Source organism: Rhincodon typus, chromosome 15 (genome assembly GCF_021869965.1).
Source record: "Rhincodon typus isolate 14 chromosome 15, sRhiTyp1.1, whole genome shotgun sequence".
NCBI lineage: Eukaryota > Metazoa > Chordata > Chondrichthyes > Orectolobiformes > Rhincodontidae > Rhincodon > Rhincodon typus.
In genome coordinates this window covers 27,203,749-27,222,733 of record NC_063346.1, presented here as the reverse complement: position 1 = coordinate 27,222,733, position 18,985 = coordinate 27,203,749, and the positions used below count along the sequence as shown (strand labels likewise).

The 18,985-nt window shown below is 37.9% G+C and overlaps 1 protein-coding gene across 1 annotated transcript in view; it reads right to left on the bottom strand.

Annotated features, from left to right (window-relative positions):
- Positions 1-183: 183 nt before the first annotated feature.
- tcf25 (transcription factor 25 (basic helix-loop-helix)) overlaps positions 184-18,985 on the bottom strand; it is a 19,129-nt gene continuing 327 nt past the window's right edge. The window contains exons 2-14 of the mRNA XM_048605663.1: positions 17,467-17,652; positions 16,795-16,869; positions 16,453-16,571; positions 14,804-14,869; positions 13,524-13,606; positions 13,033-13,163; positions 11,884-11,983; positions 10,966-11,059; positions 9,698-9,790; positions 6,303-6,408; positions 5,307-5,466; positions 1,607-1,694; positions 184-346 (exon numbers count right to left, since the gene is read on the bottom strand). Coding sequence (XP_048461620.1) covers positions 184-346; positions 1,607-1,694; positions 5,307-5,466; positions 6,303-6,408; positions 9,698-9,790; positions 10,966-11,059; positions 11,884-11,983; positions 13,033-13,163; positions 13,524-13,606; positions 14,804-14,869; positions 16,453-16,571; positions 16,795-16,869; positions 17,467-17,652 — 1,464 coding nt within the window. The remainder of the gene's footprint in view (positions 347-1,606; positions 1,695-5,306; positions 5,467-6,302; positions 6,409-9,697; positions 9,791-10,965; positions 11,060-11,883; positions 11,984-13,032; positions 13,164-13,523; positions 13,607-14,803; positions 14,870-16,452; positions 16,572-16,794; positions 16,870-17,466; positions 17,653-18,985) is intronic.

Below are 18,985 nucleotides of genomic sequence, written 5' to 3'. Positions count from 1 at the left end.
GATATTAGAATTAGACTTGAAGAGAAATGGTAGTGGATAACTGTTCATCAGACCTGTCAATGCTGGTGAGGGCAACAATTTTATTTACCTCTCATTTAACCACAGTCTTCCAGTTACTAAAAATATATTACCAAATTTTTTCAGAATGGCAATATAACTTAAAATTCTGGCTTCATGAAATACCTACTTGTTTTCAGACTCCTGTACAAGTGGGTCATTTGCATCTACTCGTCTTAGAACCTCCTTCACGTTCTCTTCCAACCAAGACATGACTCTTGGTTCCTTCCAGAGCATCCAGTTCCTTCCAATAAATAGCATCACCAACTGCTTTAGTGCATTTGGCTGTCTGCAGCAGGGTTGGGGAGTGGAGGGAGGGGAGACAAGAAGGCCATCATCAACAACATTGAATCATAGCGGTTGCAGCACTGAACAGGGACATTCAGCCAGGTGTCTGAACTGGCTCTTTGCAACAGCAACTTAGCTATTGTTGTCTCACTCCCCTTCCCTTTCCCTGTAGTCTTGCAAATCTTCTCTTCTGAAACTTATCCAAATCTCTTCTAAAAGCTACAATTGAATCCATCCCCACCACGATATTAAATCAAAATTAGAAGCCGCATGAAAAAGGTTTTCCTCATGTCATTGTTGTTCTTTAGACATTCATCTCAAGTTGATGCTCTCTGGTTCGCAACCTGTCCACCAATGGGAACAATTTCTCTTCATCTACTGCATTCATATCCCTATTGGTTCTGAACAATTCTAGCAAAACCTCCTGTCTACTTTACTCACCAAGAACAAATCCAGCTTCTGTAATCTATCTACATAACTAAGTCTTTCATCCCAGGAATTATTCTTGTAAATCTTTTCTACAGCCTCTCTAATGTGTTCACTTCCTTCCAGGAATGTGTTGCTGGAATTGGAAACAATACTTTAGTCAAGGCCAACCTGTATTTTGTAAAGGTTTTCATAACTTCCTTGCTTTTGGACACCAAGCCTCTTTTTATAAAGTCCGGAATATGTTGAATGCCTTTTAAACTATTGTCTTTACTGCCTTACCACATTTAATAATTGGTTTCTCTGTTACTGCGCACCCATAGAATTGTACACTTCCCCTTTATATTACCTCTTCAACTTGAATGTAGTCCCTCACAGCATTATTTTCATCCACTAAGTATCTGCTCATTCCACCAGTTTGTTGTTTTGAACCTATAGCTATCTTCCTCCCTGTTCTCAATACTTCCAAATAGTGTGTAATTTGCATGCCTTGCTCCAATTGCTGATCAAAAGAAATTCTAATTAGACTATTACTTCCTCTACACAGAATTTATCAATTGGGACTATCCTCACTCAAAGGGCTGTGAATCTTTGGAGTTTTCAGCTCAATAGTTGTGGAGTCACCAATGAATACATTTAAGCTAGAATAGACAGGCTTCGAGTATCTTAGAATCAAGAGATAAGGAAAGTGGGCAGGAAAGTGAAGTTAAGGCCCAAAAATCAGCCAAGATTAAACTGAATGGCAGAGCAGGCTCGAAAGGCCATATGGTCTACTCCCGTCCCGAATGTAAAATTAACATTTCGTTACTCGAGCAGTTTCTTTCATGATTCCTACCTTATCTGTACATCAAATCCAAAATACTTGTGCGACAACACAGCCTGGTCTGCTTGCACACTGCAAAGATCCAGTAATGGCATCAGTACTGGAAAGAAATACAAAGAACTGAATGATCTTAACATAGCACTATTTTCCATAGTTAAGAGGTGAAATCTGGATATGCTTTTCCAGCTAACAGTAGTTTTCCAGAATAATTAAATATACAGCTTTTTCCTCCACTGTTGTGGCAATATATTACTAATGCAATACCAAGACAACAAATAGAATATTGGAAATTATGTGGAAAACAATCATGCCTGTAGTGACTAGCAGGAGCATCCGTGACAACGATGGGTAAAATGTTATTCTTCAAATTTCATTGGAAGGTGTTAGGAATATAATGGCTTTATAAAGTTTACTTTAAACTATAGAATTTGGGTACTAAAGGATAAATAGCTATCATTTCTGTCCAGATATGACACACATAATTTACAGTCTCAGGGAGATGGGTTCTGAGAGCATAAGCCATAGCAAGAGACAGAGGCAGACAGAAGCCAATCTCGATTATTCACTATGCAGAATGCAGGCAGGAGCTCAAGCTTGGATTGAAGAAACCATGAATGAGGGGGCTGGAAGACTGCCTTACTATGGCCCATGGGAAGAATTTCCAAAGTAAATTTAGCTGCAAAAGTTAGCGCAATGATTGGAAGTTATTCAGCCCATTGAGTCAGCTCTGCCATTCAATGAGATCATAGCTGATCCGATAATCCTCAAGTGCACTTTCCTGCCTTTTCCCCATTACCCTTGATTCCCTTACCGATTAAAAATCACAGTATTGAATATATTAATGACCCAGCATCTCCAGACCTCTGTGGTAAAGTACTCCACAGATTCACCACCTTCTTTGAGAAGAAACTCATCATTTTTTTCCAAATTGGACAACTCCTTTTTTTGAGATTATGCCCTGTGGTCTGAAACAAAGAGAAAAAAACCTTTCCTGTCAAATCACCTAAGAGTTATGCTTCAACAAGGTTGCCTCTCTTCTAAATGAGTAAAGACCCAACCTATTCAAGCTCTCCTCACAATACAGTCCCTCCATACTTCAGATCAATCTGGTCATCCTTCTCTGGACCGTCTCCAATCCCAGAAATGCTCTCCTTCAACAAAGGGATTAAAACTGTTCACAGTATTCCAACTGTGGTCTAACTAGTGCCTTGTACAATTTTAGCAAGCCTTCCCTATTTTTATACTCCATTTCCTTTGAAATTAAGGCCAACATTCTCTTTGCCTTCCCTAATACCTGAACTTGTAGTTTTTGTGTTTTATGCGAGGACTCCTAAATCCCCCTCTGTTATAGCTTTGTACAGTCTTTCTCCAAAGTAATATGCAGTGCTATTCCTTTCAAAGTGCACAACCTCACAATTCCCCCATTTATAGCTTATCTACAAAGGTTTTGCTCACTAGCTTACTTTTCTATATCATTCTACATGCTCTTCCACCCTCACCACTTTCCTTCCCATCTATTTTTGTAACATCTGTAAACTTGGGATAGCATATTCGCTTTCCTTGTCCAAGTCATCAATATATATTATAAATAAGAAAGTAAACCATGGAGGGGAACCTTCAGTCATTTTTTAAAAAAAGAGAGGAGATAGTGGAATAGTAGTGATGCCACTGGGCTAGTAATCCAAATGTCATGTTAATATTCTGCAAATGTAGGTTCTGATCTCACCTTATCAGGTGAAGAAATTTGAATTAAAAATCTGCAATTCTGCAATTAAAAGCTGGCTTAATGACAACCATGTAACCATTGCTGATTGTTGTAGGAACCTTTCCACTTCTAATGTCCTTTAGTGGAAAAAAGTCTACCACCCTTACCAGGCCTATGTGTCACTCCAGGCCCACAACAATGGGTTTGACCCTTTAAAATGGTCCAACAATTGCAGGGCAATGAATGCCGACCTTACCGGTGATGCCTACATTCCACATATGATTTTTAACAAAATTAAATGGAGGATCTATTCCGTAGTTTAAAGCATAGTTTGTCTAATGAAGTATTTAGACCATGTTGCTTTTAGTTAGTTTATTGCAGTAAAAATCTTAAAATTTGAAACTTTGTAATCCTTCCAATCACTGACTCACAACTGAACTATAACTTATCAGTTGCTATACAGATCTTTGTCTTTAAATAAATTTCATTTTGCTAGATATTCAAATTTTTGAATGAAACAGTGGTTCAAGTTTTCATACAGAAAGCTGTTTGCGTTTCTCCATTTGCTACCATGAATACCTCCAATCATTTCCCAAATCTTTGAGTGGTTTTGACCCAACTTCACATAGATCAAATGATTAAGTCTGTGCTTATGCCCAGCTCCCTCCATTTATAATCCATGTAATTTGTGGACACAAATATTGTCTCATCTAGATAAAAAGATAGGCATTTCCTGCAAAACTAGCCAGCCAGTCATCACATGTTAAATGAAGCCACCAATTTGGAATAACCTAGCTATAATACACATTACGCACTGATGTATATATATTTTGGAATTGCACCAACAAAACTTGAAGTAGCAATGGGATACAACAAATTTGAAGCTGTCACATAGTCAGTTTTCAACATTTTAATGATGCTACAATTCCTCTAGCTTAAGTGAGATACAAAGCCTCCTAAACCTTACAACACTGCTGAGCAACCATCTGTTTCAAATCAAAGTACACAAGTGGTGAACCAGTAATTTAGTGCCTTGCAGTTTTAACGTGCAGTTGTACAATCTCAATCTTGATTTCTTTGGGAGATGCTGAACATAGACAAGACATTTCCACTACAAGCAGTGAGAAAATCTTGAACTTTAATTACCTCATATTCATAAGGTAGTTAAGAACATTAGAAAATTCTCAGCAGTAGGTCTCCAGCTACTTTCTCACCCAGGTAAAAAAGAATATAAAACATTCCCTCCACAATTCTCATCAAATAAAGCACACTATTATACATCATATTACAAGTATTATATATCCAGGTTTTGGGGGCATGGTTCAAAGTTTAGGGATTGCCCTTTTAGGTCAAAGATGAGGAATTTTTTTTCTAAAAAGATTTGTGACTTCAGATGGTAGAGTTAGACATTGTGAAACAAGGAAATCGGTGGGATTGGGGGGAGGATGGAAACATGAAATTCAAAACAAACTGATTAGTATGAATGGAGCAGGCTTGAGGCACTGAATGGCCTATTCCTGCTCATAATTCACATGTTCGGATGAATTATCCCAATTGGTACAGATGAGAAAGAATACACTATTCTTTAAAAAAGCTTGAAATATCAAAATATAACAAGACATTGCATACTGCCATGCATTACACATTGCTTGCATCAAGTATTATAAAAATACCTCAGTTTAAGCCATATCCTCTCACTGACATTATGCAAATACATATTTGTATATACAAAACTCTTTCTGCTCACCATCTAAAGGATCAATTTTGAAGTTGGCACAAGTTACATTTGTAGTTTGTCATGTTTTCTTATTGCTTCTTATATAATGACCACACACAAGATAATTATTTAACAGTTTTTAATAGCCTAACTTTCCATCAGTTTGTTAATTGCAAATCTATAAAAGTGATGTCAGATAGATTAACATGGAAAATATTCTAAAGATGAGATCTTTATTCAAAACCCATTGAAATTCTCAGCTAACAAGGGGTCAACACTTGACAACTTACCACTAGGAAACACAATGAGAGCATTTTGTATCAAACGCTTAGCTCGCTCTTGCTTTTGACAGCGCTCAGTATCTGACAGATCTTCTCGTTGACTTAGATGATAATAAGCCAATGGGACAGAGAATGCAAAATTAGGGAGCTGAGACAGATTCAAATGGAACTGAAAGACAGCAGAAAACAAACAAATATTACTGATAAACCTAGGACCAAGCATAATACAAACATCCAGTAGCACTACAGAGCTTTAACTCAATGTTGGTATAACTTGCTTTGAAGGATATTGCTGCTTTTGAAAAATTAATTTGTGGGGAATCACAATAATAAAAATTGGTACATACGCTACACATTAAATGAGAAATTACTTCAGTTTTCATATTTCTACTAGATTAAACCAGGATAAAAATTGAATTTTATATTCCCTTTAGTCACCTGCACTCAACACTGATCCACTTCATTTTAAGGAAAATCATATGCTCAAGTTCTCTAATGCCTCTGCTTAGCATACACTGACCAGAGACCCACAACATCAAGAGGAGATGCAGGCTTTCAGTTTCCATTTGTCCAATATTAATATAATAGTACAATATACGTCAAAGTTAAATCAGCCACTAAGTGCGACTTTATCAGTTTGTATTAGTTTCAAGTTGCATTTAGGATGCTATTTATAGTCAGTGTAAAACAGAAGTTCAAGCACAGGCCTTAGCAGGTGTAGTGCCCTGTTTCGCAAGAGAATCAAGCATCCCTCTCCCCAGCTAGGAATAGGATGAAGGCTCAAAAAAAAGTTTGTCAATATTCCCATTCCTGATTCCAACAAGCAAGCGCAATTGAAAAGTGCATATATTTTGTTATCGAGTGAGGAAAGAATTTAACATGACTATCATGCCCTAATAATAAATACATTGCCACAGCATATGAAGGGTAACTTGTGTGAAGTTAAATAAATATTAGATAGCAAAACCAAAACTAACAAGCAAATTAACAATGACTTGTTCTCACCTCCCATTCCTCATAAAGTCGTATTAAGAAAGCATATTCTCGTGCTCGCAATGCCAAAAAATCAATAATCAACAAAGCACATAGTGGATCTCTTTCAGGGTCCAGGCTGTGGAGGCAGATATCATGAATTAGGCTATGCCAGAATTACAGCAATATTTAGCTTCATTTCCCAACATACTGTTTTCAATTAATGCACAACATTTCCTATTTTCCAAAGCTATGTTAGTACACTTTAATGTCACGCCATTCTCTCAAAAAGTAAACTTATCTTGCAACTTTGGTGTTAATTAAATATATTTAGACACCATAGAATTTAGCAATTGAAGGCCTTCTTTGCAATCAAACTAAATTTAAACATTCACTCTTGGAGACCTAACGTAGGCTGAAGGAAAGGATTCTTTCGAACAGTATTAATTGTCCTCACTTTCTGTTGTTTGCAGAGCTCATTTGATCAGTTTCTAGTAAGATGTCAAGCAATTAAAGCAGAATACTTTGGGGTTTAATTTTTTTTAATTCTTTCATAGGATATGGGTAGTATTGGCAAAGCCTGTATCAGTGCTGCCCATCCTTAATTGTCCTTCAAGTGATGACTTAGTAGGCCATTTCAGAGAGCAATTAAAAGTCAACCACAATGCTGTGGGTCTGGAGTCACAAGTAGGCCAGACCATATAATAAAGGCACATTCCCTTCCCTAATGAGCATTAAAGAATTGGATGGGTTTTTAAAAACAATCTATAACAACTGTCATGGCCACCTTGACAGCAACTAGCTTTCAATTCCAGATTTATTAACTGAATGTCAATTCCACTAAATGTCCTGGTGGGGTTTGAACCAGTTCCCAGAAGATCTACCCCAGGGTTCTGGATTACTAGTCCAGTTCAGTTACTCTTATTAGGTTTTCAATCTGTCCAATTCCAAAGATTTTATTGGCATAAAGAAGGTTTGTCAATGAGTATATGTTCACAGGTCTGCTTTTGGATTGGAAAGTCGGTTTACACCTCCCTTTCATCTGCAAGAGGTTCAGTATTTGCTCAGGGAATGTAGTAAAAACCATTGAGAGCTAAGGGAAAGTAGTGGGTAGAAACACCTCTGCCTATCAAATTATTTATACTTTTGGTGTTCAGAGCAAGTAAATCTGGAATAATCTTGTTCAATTTATGATTACAATTGGCACTTTATCATGGCAGTTGCTAGAATTCTGAAATTTAGGAGATTATGTTTTGGGATTATCTTTTGGAATTCATTGGAAGCCATTGTAAAAATCAGGTTACAGGTTTTCCTGGATAAGCATTGAACATCAGACTGTTTGGACTCTGTTGGGTTCTGGAAGAGCAGGAGCAGATAGACACCAAGATGATCTTTATGGCTCACTGCATAAGAATACATTTGGAAACTCCTGCTCAGACTGAAAGGACCAAATTCATAGAAAGTTAATGCAAAGTTGGGAGAATTGCCTAGGTTTGGCAAAAGGCTGCAGGAACAGAAAACCCCATTGTCAAAAATCATTCTAAGTCACCATGCTGAGAAAAGAAAGGAACAGGAACAAACCTTCGGAAAACAAGAATCACTTGCATTTGTGGTAACGTTGAATGCCTACACAAAGGACAATAACAAGTATACCTCTGTGATGCTCTGTTTTGGATTGGGTCAATAAGAAGGGAGATCAAAATACAAATTGCCAACAGATATAATATTTAAGTGTTCTTAAGTCATTTGTTACTGTCAATATCTTAAAAAGTGAAAGCATGACATTCTTTCAACATTAACTGGATGCTAAAATTTGTTTTTGTTTTAAAACAAATAGGTCTCTCTGTGGAATATAACAGAATTAACACACGAAATAATAAGATGCTTAGGACCTGTGGAATCTGTTTCATGTTGCTACTTAACATTTTAAATTCAATTATAACAGATATGGTCAGAAATGCTGAGATAGCAAGAACTGCAGATGCTGGAGTCAGAGACAACACAGTATGGAACTGGAGGAACACAGCATGGAACTGGAGGAACACAGCAGACCAGGCAGCATCAGCAGAGCAGGAAAGTTCAGAAATGAAGGGTCCCAACATGAAACATCAACTTTCCTGCTCCTTGGTCAGAAATACTGATTTTGTTTTAAACTTCACTGCATTTAAAAATTTCAACTTCTTCCCTAGGATTAGTTTCTTCTATCCATTGAGGATTTTTTAAAATTTTGCAGCAATGAAAAGTGGAGACACAGACATGTACATTTTTTCTGCAAAATTAAACTAGGGCAGACTTAAAATTCTACAGCATTATGGCACAGAGACAGATAGACAGCTGGACCAAATCAGTCATTCTACCTCCATATTCGCAATACAGTAAAATTAAAACCTCCAAATATCAACAAAACTGACTCCTTTGGTTCCTAACCAGATGTTTTGAATAACCAACCCCAAACTATGCTAATAATCAATTCTCGACACCGGTTTATAGGCTTAAACAAATGATTTAGCAATCTATTAACAATTTAGTAGACCTAGAGCAAAATCAAACAATTAAGTAATCTAACTGGTCTATGCTATTAACCCAAAAACCTGTGTTTTCAGCCCCATTCACACAAGAGATGGGCAAACAAATACACTTAAAGAATCAATGAAAGAAATTAACAAAACTGGCCACATTACTAAATGATTTTCATATGTTGTTCCACAGGTATGGTGAGCACTACTTGGTTGATTTTCAGATGATGTCGATGAGGGTCACCTTCACACTTCACTTAGATAAAGGCAGTAATACTTATAACTTGATTTTATATTCTCTGAACTCCCAAAAGCCGTCGATAGGATAGGCAGGGAGCTTTCAAATCTTCAGGCTTTAGCATCAGGTGTCAGATTCCTTTGCACAGAAAAGGCAGTCCAAAACCCAATTCAAACTCTGACCACTCCTTTACAGACGGACCATCTCCTCCACACAAGTTTCGAGTTATCATTCAACATGTGCCACCTGCTTGAACGTGTCTTTTCCAGACTTTCTGGGACCAATTCCCAGGTACTGACCTTACCAGTAGACAACTTCCACTAACTGTTTAAACAACGCTATTGTCTACTGATGAAGGGGTTGTTGCCAAACTTTCTGATCAGGAACTAACCTGCAATTAACTTACAGGCCTGGCCTCATGAATAAACAAAAGCTTGTTTGATCTGTTTCCTTCTAAATCAAGCTGTTACCCAGTCCAAAAGTCGTCTTTAGCTCTCAGTTTCCAATGTACAGCTCCACATCAAAATTGACAGTAAATTAGCGAGGGTTTCAACAATAGATATTTGTATCTGTGCAGCAATGTTAATTTTGGTGATTCTTTCCCCTAAAGATCTCAGCTCAACTAGGTAAGGAAGCTAAAGAGATAAATGTCACAGGCAATTTCTGATTCTTACCTGCGGATAAGCTTACAAAATTCCAGTGCCGTACGTGGACAGCCTCTTTTCTCTAGGAATATCATATGCTTGTAGAGTGCAAGGAAGAATGACCTATGCCAGTATAAAGAGGGAAGAATATGTAAATCTGTATCATGAAGAAATTAGGTAAACAGTTAAAAATAAGCACTCTTTGTGGTTGAGATGAGGTAGTGGACCAGACAATAGCTAGACCAGAATTAAATTATAAAGCTATACCTAAGTTTGCAAGAAAATGCACGCATAGTAAATAAGTGTCATCTTATTCAATTCATGTCAATCAAAATTGCAATTGGTGTACAAATTACTAAATGCTCTGTTAATGCAAACTAAATCCAAAAAACTGCAGAAGCTACATTAAAAGAATTGCTTAAAGGAGATTCAAGTTCAGGTAGCCTTTTCTTTTCACCTACCAATTGCCAAGGTCAAAAATTAAATTAGATGTTTCGGACAACATTTTTTTTTAAAGCTGTTAAAAATAACAGACAATGACAACCTCTGCTCTATTTCAGTTCATTGTATAACACTGAATGAACAAATGGGACTGCCGTCGATACGTAAATCCTTCCAACATACATGTGTTCTGGTCCCCAGCTGGATAAATGGAGAAGGGTAGTTGTACGAAGGGAAACTGCTTGTGCAATTACCCAGTAAATCCAAAAAATGATATTTAACATCATGTTGATGAAATGCCATTGTGCTAACTGGATGTAACTTTGCTACAGTTGAAGCAGCACGAACGAATGGAGCTGTAGGTACTGAAATCAGCACTCAGCAGAGGAATGAGCACATGATTACAGTAACATACAGCATCCGATCAAGTCATGCTTGCAATTCAGTGAGGCAGTAATTCATGCTCCTGCTCAACTAGCTAAACCCAATACTATACCAATTTGTCTCAGCACAGAATGTTTTATATTTTAAAATTCATCTGTACCATGACCAACTGCAAGTAAATGTATCCCTTTGTGTTGCTGCTAACATAGGCCTGAATAACAAGAGTACGATCAGGGTAAGTTAACATGAAGAAAAGTCACTGATCAGATACATTAACTCTTTTTGTCTCCACAGATGTTTCCTGACCAGCTGAGTACTGCCAGCATTTAATGTTTTTATTTTAGAGCATTTGTATGGGTTAAGGGGCTGGTTCACTACTGCAAAGAACCAACACAGAAAAATACAGCTTCTGACAATTCAAACAGAAGCTCTCTACAGAAAAATTCCAACATTTTAACAAGTGTCATACAAACCTGTTCTCAGCTCGTCGATAATCTAACCGGCTATTTCCATTAGTCAGGCTAAATACTGGGTGAAATGCACTTTCAAAACAGTATAGTGCTTTTTCTAAATGGAGGAAAGTGAGAAAGCAATTATTAAAATATATAATGCTCTGGCATTTTAACTATTCCAACTCTAAAAGACAAGTTAGAAATTATCTCTCTAAGATTCCGTAAAATAATTTGACATCTAACATCATGAAAGTGTAGCTGCACACTTCCCATATATCGATTCAGTTTGTGCCAATGTGGAAAATCAGATGAGATTTTCAATGCTTTGAAGATTACAATCAAGTAAACAGGGCAAGACTTCTTTGATTAATTAAAGGGACAACAACAAGAGGACATAAATTAAAGATGATTACAAAAAAAGGGGGTTTGGAAGAAACGATTAATGGGAATGGTTAAGAAGATGACTGAAATGCAAAAAATCCATGACAAACAGTTGGAGCTGTTCATAAATTGTTTTCAAAGTAAATTATATTGTTCCTTTAAAAATCAACAGTTAAACAGCAACGGATTGAGAAGTTTACAAGAAAAACACTATGTTGGACTTAGCCGAGGTCTGCCTCTGTGTTGTAACATTTTACAACTCTCAGCCAAATTAAGTCCACCAAGAAATTATATATAATTCAAATAAATAATTCACAAGCCCTTTATGGACACAGATAATTTGATTAGTCCTATTTGCTAACAGAATAGTAACTTCAGTCAGGTTAGAACAGGCAAATAATGATCGGCTACATCAGTACCATTTATGGACAGTTCGCTACCCAGAAACAGAACTTTTCCTTTGTAGAAACAAAGGGGAAAGCACTACCGACTGGCACGGAACTACTCTTAAGGAGATGCATCATCAGTTTTGATCTGAAATTACAGCATGCCTCTCACCAATTAGATCACGTGCCATTTCCTGATCCTCTTGCATCCGACAGATGTCACTTAGTTGCAACAGAGAGTCGATATGATGTGGGTTCACACGTAGTAGTGTCTAGGGTCAGGGAAGACACAATTGATGATTCTAACAATTTCAGTTGGTTAATGTGCCAGACTGCGCAACTTCAACTCATGAGTCATGTTTAATGGGGGATCCAGGTCCTATTCATTTTAGCATTCAATTTATTTTGAAATCATATGCAATTAAGAGACATTGGTGAAAATGCATTTTCCTGATTGATTTATTTACTGATGGCTCCGAAGATCAGGAAATAGGGTGGCATGGGGGCTCAGTGGTCAGCACTGCTGCGTCACAGCGCCAGGGACCCGGGTTCAATTCCCCCCTTGGGCGACTGTCTGTGTGGAGTTTGCACATTCTCCCTGCATCTGTGAGAGTTTCCTTCGGGTGCTCCGGTTTCCTCCCACAGTCCAAAGATGTGCAGGTTAGCTGGATTTGCCATATTAAATTGCCTGTAGAGGTCAGGGATGTGTAGATTAGGTGGGATGCTCTGTATTTGGCCACTCAGCTTCTGACCTCATTACAGCCTTGGTGCAAACATGGACAAGAGTTGAATTCCAGAGGTGAGGCAAGAGTGATAGCCCTTGACATCAAGGCCGCATTTGAGAGTGTGGGTCAAAATCCTGGAATTCCCTCCCAAATAGCATTGTGGGTCAACCACACCAGGTGAACTGCAGTGGTTCAAGGCAGCAGCACACCACCTTCTCAAAGGCAATTAGGGATGGGCAATAACTGCTGGCCAACCAACAGTGCCCACGTCTCACGAGTGAATAAAAAATTAACGCATGGGTCTCAGTGGTTAGCTGCTACCATATGCATGGCTCTCTTTGTTTACAGGTTCTAAGTTCAGCTCTTGCTTGTTCAATGCAACTATAGTAATGGCAAAATAAAAGCCATATGAATTGAATATTTCAACTGGTACAGCATGATGCTTGTGAAGCAATCTATTTACATAGAGCTTGCATACAACTGGCTGAGTAAGTTTAGCCTATAAAAAATTGATTGTTCGACTCAGCAGTAAATCGAACATTTGAATGGCCACCAACTTTAACTAAATTTAATTTGACAGTCTTTTAATGACCTACCAGAATGTTATTTGGGTCCATAGAATCTACAGCATCCAAGAATTTGAACTGAACCTGTTGATAATCACGATTGTGTTCAAAGGTGAAATACTGAGCTCCACCCTTGGTCTCCAGCAGCTGCATAGAAATTCCTAAAAGCGACAAAGCAAGGGTTAAGGTCTGGACTGATTGCGATTTTGGATATGAATGGCACTAAATAGTGTGCAGCATCATGAATACATAGTTGGAAAAAAATTTCTTTGCGAGACAGAGAAGGGAAAGAATGAGCAAACATTAGAACAGATTAGTTTCAAAAATTTGCATCACTTTACAACAATTTCCCTTGCTGTAGTATTTATATTTCGGTGTCTGAGAGGACATTGAGCTTTTCACCGTACTTCAGTACCCATGATAATAAATCAAACATAACCTAGTTGAATCTACCTTAAATTGTACTGCACTGTGCAGTGTGAAATAATACAGTACAGGTAGCTAGAAAGCACAGAGTTTACCTGTTTTGGTGTATCGTGGCCAAGTATCTTTAGGTGTTGTGAGCCATGTACTCCTGTGCAATGAACGATGCCGCTGCTTTGACCTGATTTAGAGACATATTTTGGTGAGAAAAAAGTCAGTACTGAATATTTTAGTAACAGTTAGAATTAAACATTAATTTGAATAGAATTCAAAAACTTTAAATATTTTCCACAGTCATACATAAGACATTTAATTCCACACTAAATATAAATCAGATATTGCAAACTACATTCCATAACTCTGGGCTGGAAGAAGGTTTGTAGTAGAGTTCTCCAGGGATCAGGATTCGGACCCTTGCTTTTCCTGATATAGGGCACAGTTTCCAAGTTTGCAAAGCACAATGAACTTGGAAGAACTGTAATTGTGAGCAGGATAGTGCAGAATTACAAAACGGACATTGACAGGTTGGTGGTGTATGCAGATGAGGTACAAAGCAGAGAAGTAAAGTAATGCACTTTGGTTGGAACAACACTAAGGCAATAGAAAATAGGGGATACAGGAACAGAGGAACCTAGGTGCATACATGCACAGATCATTGCAGGCAGCAGGACAGGTAGAGAGAGCAGTAAGTTAAGAATACAATGTTTAAGAATACAGCTTTGTTAATACAGGTATGGAGGACAAGAGCAGAGGTAATGTTGTATTTGTACATGACACTTGTTAGGCCTCAGCTAGAGTACTGTGTACAGTTGTGGGTGCCACATTACAGAAAAAATGCTAATGCATTGAAGACAGTGAAGAAGCAATTTATTGGAATTGTTCCAGCTACGAGAAACTTCAGCTGAGGATAGATTGAAGTGGTTGGGGCTTTTATCCCTGGACAGAAGACAGCTAAGAGGAGATCTGACTGAGGTTTTCAAAACTGAGTGGGCTGCACAGAGTCGACAGGTGAATTTCCACATGTAAACAAATAAGAATGAGACGGCATAGATTTAAAATGACGTGATGTGAGAGAAAACTTTTTCACATTGCGAGATATAAAACTATAGAATGTAATATCTGGAAATGTGATGGAGGCAGGTTCAATTGAGGCATTTAAGAGGGCTATGGAATGGCTCTTTGGATAGTCATGGTATACAAAGATATGGAAGAAAAGGCAGAAGATTGACTCTAGATTAAAGAGCCAGTGCAGGCAATGATGGGCGGAATGGCCTCCATCTGCATTGTGATAATGCTGTGACTCTGAACACTACAATCCAAACAGGTTGAAAACAACAGACATCTTAGTTCACAATACCTGCGCAACAAACTAACTAACCTTTGATCTCCAAGAACTGCTCGAACTCCAAAGTATCTCTTTAGTTCAGTCTCTGGATTCAGATTCCTACAGGAAATGAAAATTTATTTACATTAAGTAGGAAATAGAGAATAATGAACATTAAAACAAAGGATTTGAGTTTGTATTGTCACTAATCACTAAGGGAGCGCATGACAATCAAACCATGCTATTCCCAGAGTCATCGCAAATGTTAAAAGTTTTAAAATAAATGCACAAAGTTCCACAATTTACCCTATTTTCAGGCAAAAGGATGATTGCATAGAAGTGGTTTCTGTTCTTAATAATAATTACTATTTATTACAAATACTTGGACTCTAGCTACAGGGAAACAGTCACAAATGGTCACCCTATAACATGACAGATTAAAACTCTAATCCCTTTGTAAACACCCCCTGTACCCCCCCACACAGGATTAAATAGAGTATGTTCACTGGTTCTAATTTACAAGCTGCTTTTGAGTTTACAAGAGACTCAAGGTGATTGGTTCACTTATGAAAAGTCTCTGACTTATCAGTTGTAAGTCAAAGTTTACAACAATTGATAGAAAGATAAAAAGCTTTTGAGTTTAAAATGGATTTGACTGCAGAGGACAAAGAGGCAGCTCCTGTGTTGGTGGAGGGGAGTACAACATTTAAAAGGCATCTGGATAGGAATATGAATAGGAAGGGTTGAGAGGGATATGGGCCAAATGCTGGCAAATGGGACTGGGTCAGATTGGGACATCTGGCCAATGCAGATGAGGTGGCCCGAAGGGTCCATTTCTGTGCTGTAAGACTCTATGACAACTCTCTACCTTGTTCGGCCACAAGTTGTTCAGTTACCCAAGAACCGATTACACAGTTGTTGGCAGGCAAAAGGCTTCTATCATCAATAATTGCTCACTAGTCCATAGACTAATCACTACCAAGCTGCACCTGCGCAGAGAGCCCCTGGGCTTCAATTCATCTGCAAACATTACAATTACTGCTTGTTCAGTTGTTTACACAATGCTTGCCCTAAGTTTCAGGTTACTTGCTTTTCAAAACATGCAGCAATCCTTTGAAACACTTGTTCTGAAACTCTTCTTTCTCATTTTAGCCACAACGATAAGAATCAAAAATAAACAGACATGCTCTTTATCGTTCAATGCCTTCTAAAATTTCAGAACTTCCGATATGCTTTACAACCATTTCATTACAAGATGCATTTAATACCAGAAACAGGAAAGGTAAATTTCCACAGGCAGCAAAGGGATAATCAGAAATAACCTGTTTTAGCGATATTACGTTAGATATTGACTCGGATACTATGGAAACTCCCCTGCTCATCTTAGAGTAACAGCATGAGATCTTTTAAATCTACACAAGGGTTCAAACGGTTTCAGTTGAACATCACATAAAAGACAGCACCTTGACCAAGCTGCACACTCTCAACTGATATTGGGTTTAAGTACATTGAATGGAAATCGAACCCACAACTTCCTCATGCTGACGAAAGAGTGCTACCACTTAGTCACAGCCTATACCCAACTAACTTAGCACAAAAATACCAACAATATACACAAATCGATGCTATCAAATCTATCAAATTGCCAAAATACCAAAGGCATTACAATCTTCAAAGATCAAAAATATGATTTTATTTTTTACCTATGTTCAACATAGAGCAATGGTCTTGATTCCGCACTGACTGTACGTGTTTGGTGATGGAAACCATTGGGCGTCTCAATCGCTTGTAGAATGCTGTCAATGTCATCAGTTGCAACTTCCTGTAAAAAGGAAAAACAAAGATTTAAAGACAACTCCACTTTTGTTTAAGATTGAACAGAAAGGTGACCCATTCAGGGCGAACACTGTAGATTCAAACAGCTTTCGACTAAACAGATTAATGTTTGCACAGTGAGCAAACATTCTGCTCACTTTCATTCAGTACTACATAACTGGAAAAACTGATTGTGGTAATGGAGCTGCCTAAACACCATTCAACATTACCTGGGCATCATCAGCAGTACTGTTGCGGTTTTTCTTTTTCTTTTTCTTCCGTTTGGGCTTGTTTTGTGAGCTTGTCTGAAAATTAAAGCAAATGTTTCTTAAGAATCTTCAAAGAAAAATTCAATAACGTTCCTCTTTAAATATATAAATAAAAACAGTAAAACTGAATTTGAAGCAATCATGTAACAGCAAAATCAATGGAAAGACAGGACATTTTGAACTTCAAGCACATCCACCACGTTTTTTGTGCAGTAATGCAAAACATTTTTTTCATGGAAAACCAGATCCTTGAGCTGCAGTGGAATTTAACATGTAAATTCAGATCAATTGTTACTGCAAGAAAATACATTTTACTTACACATTCAGACTGTTTTCAAAAAGGTAATTAGTTGAGCAATGACTTTAAAGATACAAATTGGGTTAAATACAACTCTTCGTCTTTGGAGTACATCATAGCCCTTTTCCAGAATATACATGAGCCATACCATCCAAACTGTAGTTAAACTTGGCACAGTGGAATGAAAATAAAGTTTTTCTACTTTGGAGTGAATTCAATCAGATTTAATCCATTAAAAGCTATGTTTGTACAAAAGCTCTACCACACAATTCCTCGAAGACTAGGAGATGAAGTACAAGTGCTGTAAAATTTAATATTAGTTGCTGAAATTTTACCCTCAAAACATCAGACTCATTTTCTAATTCTTCATTTTCTTTTTCAAGTTCTTCATTTTCTATATTCTGCATTGTTTCAATTTGATCATTCTCCCCAGGTGAAGAGTCGAGCCTAAGGTTTATATCATCTGACACCTCTGTAAGATGTTTGTCACTAGTTGCATCAGTTTCATCAACTTCACTTATCTACAGAAATAGAAAACAAGACAAAAACGAGTCATACTGCATGTAAACAGACCCTTCAGTCCAATTTATCCGCACCAACCATGTTCCCAAATCCAGTCCTACCTGCCTGCGGCCCAAATCCCTCCAAATCTTTCCTATTCATGTACTTATCCAAATGTCTTTTAAACATTGTAACTGTGCCTGCATCCACCATTTCCTCTGCAATTCACCACACATACAAACCAGTGTTTAAATCAAAAGTCGCCCCTCATGTGCTTTCTAAATTTTTCTCCTCTCACATTAAAAATATGCCCCCTAGTTTTGAACTCATCCACATTTGGGAAAAGATCTTTGTATTCACCTTATCCATGTCCCTCAAGATTTTATAAACTTCTATAACATTACCTGTCAACCTCCTCCACTCCAGAGAAAAAAGTAACTCAAAACCCTCCATTCCCAGCAACATCCTAGTAAATCTTTTCTGAACCCTCTCCAGTTTAATAATATAAACCAAAAGAACTGCAGACACTGGAAGTCAGAAACAAAATCAGAAATTGCTGGAAAAATTCAGCAGGTCTGGCAGCATCTGTGGAGAGAAATCAGAGCTAATGTTTCAGGTTCAATAACGATTCCTCAGAACTAGTTCCAGTTCCACAGATGCTGCCAGACCTGCTGAGCTTCTCTAGCAATTTTGCTTTTGTTTCCAATTTAGTAATTTTCTTCCTATAACAGGGTGACCAGAACTGTACACAGTACTCCAGAAGAGGCCTCAGCAATGTCCTGCACAACCTCAACATGATGTCCCAACTCCTATAGTCAATAGGTTGAGCAATGAAGGCAAGCATACTAAATGCCTTTTTAATCACCCTATCTACCTGTGACACACATTTCAAAGAATTATTTGAGATATCTCTGTTCTGCAACACTATCTGGGGGCCGAACATGAATTGTATAAGTCCTGCCTTTGTTTGTTTTACTAAAATGCAATATCTCACATCTATCCAGATTAAACTCGATCTGCCATTCTTCAGCACTGACACAACTGATGAAGATCTCTTGAATAACGTCTCCCCTATAGCTCCAATTATGGTGTCATCTGCAAACTGACTAACCATGCCTCTGGTACTGTCATCCAAATCATTTATACAAATGACAACCAAAAGTGGACCTAGTACCAATCCCTGTGGAACACAGCTGGTGACAGGGCTTCAGCCCTAAAAACAATCCTCCACCACCACCCTCTGTCTTCTATCATGAAGCCAATTTTGTGTCCAATTAGCAAGCTCGCCCTCAATTCCCCTCTGCCTTCCCCCGTGGTCCCTCACCCGCTGGGGCAGGTCTCCCCCGTGGTCCC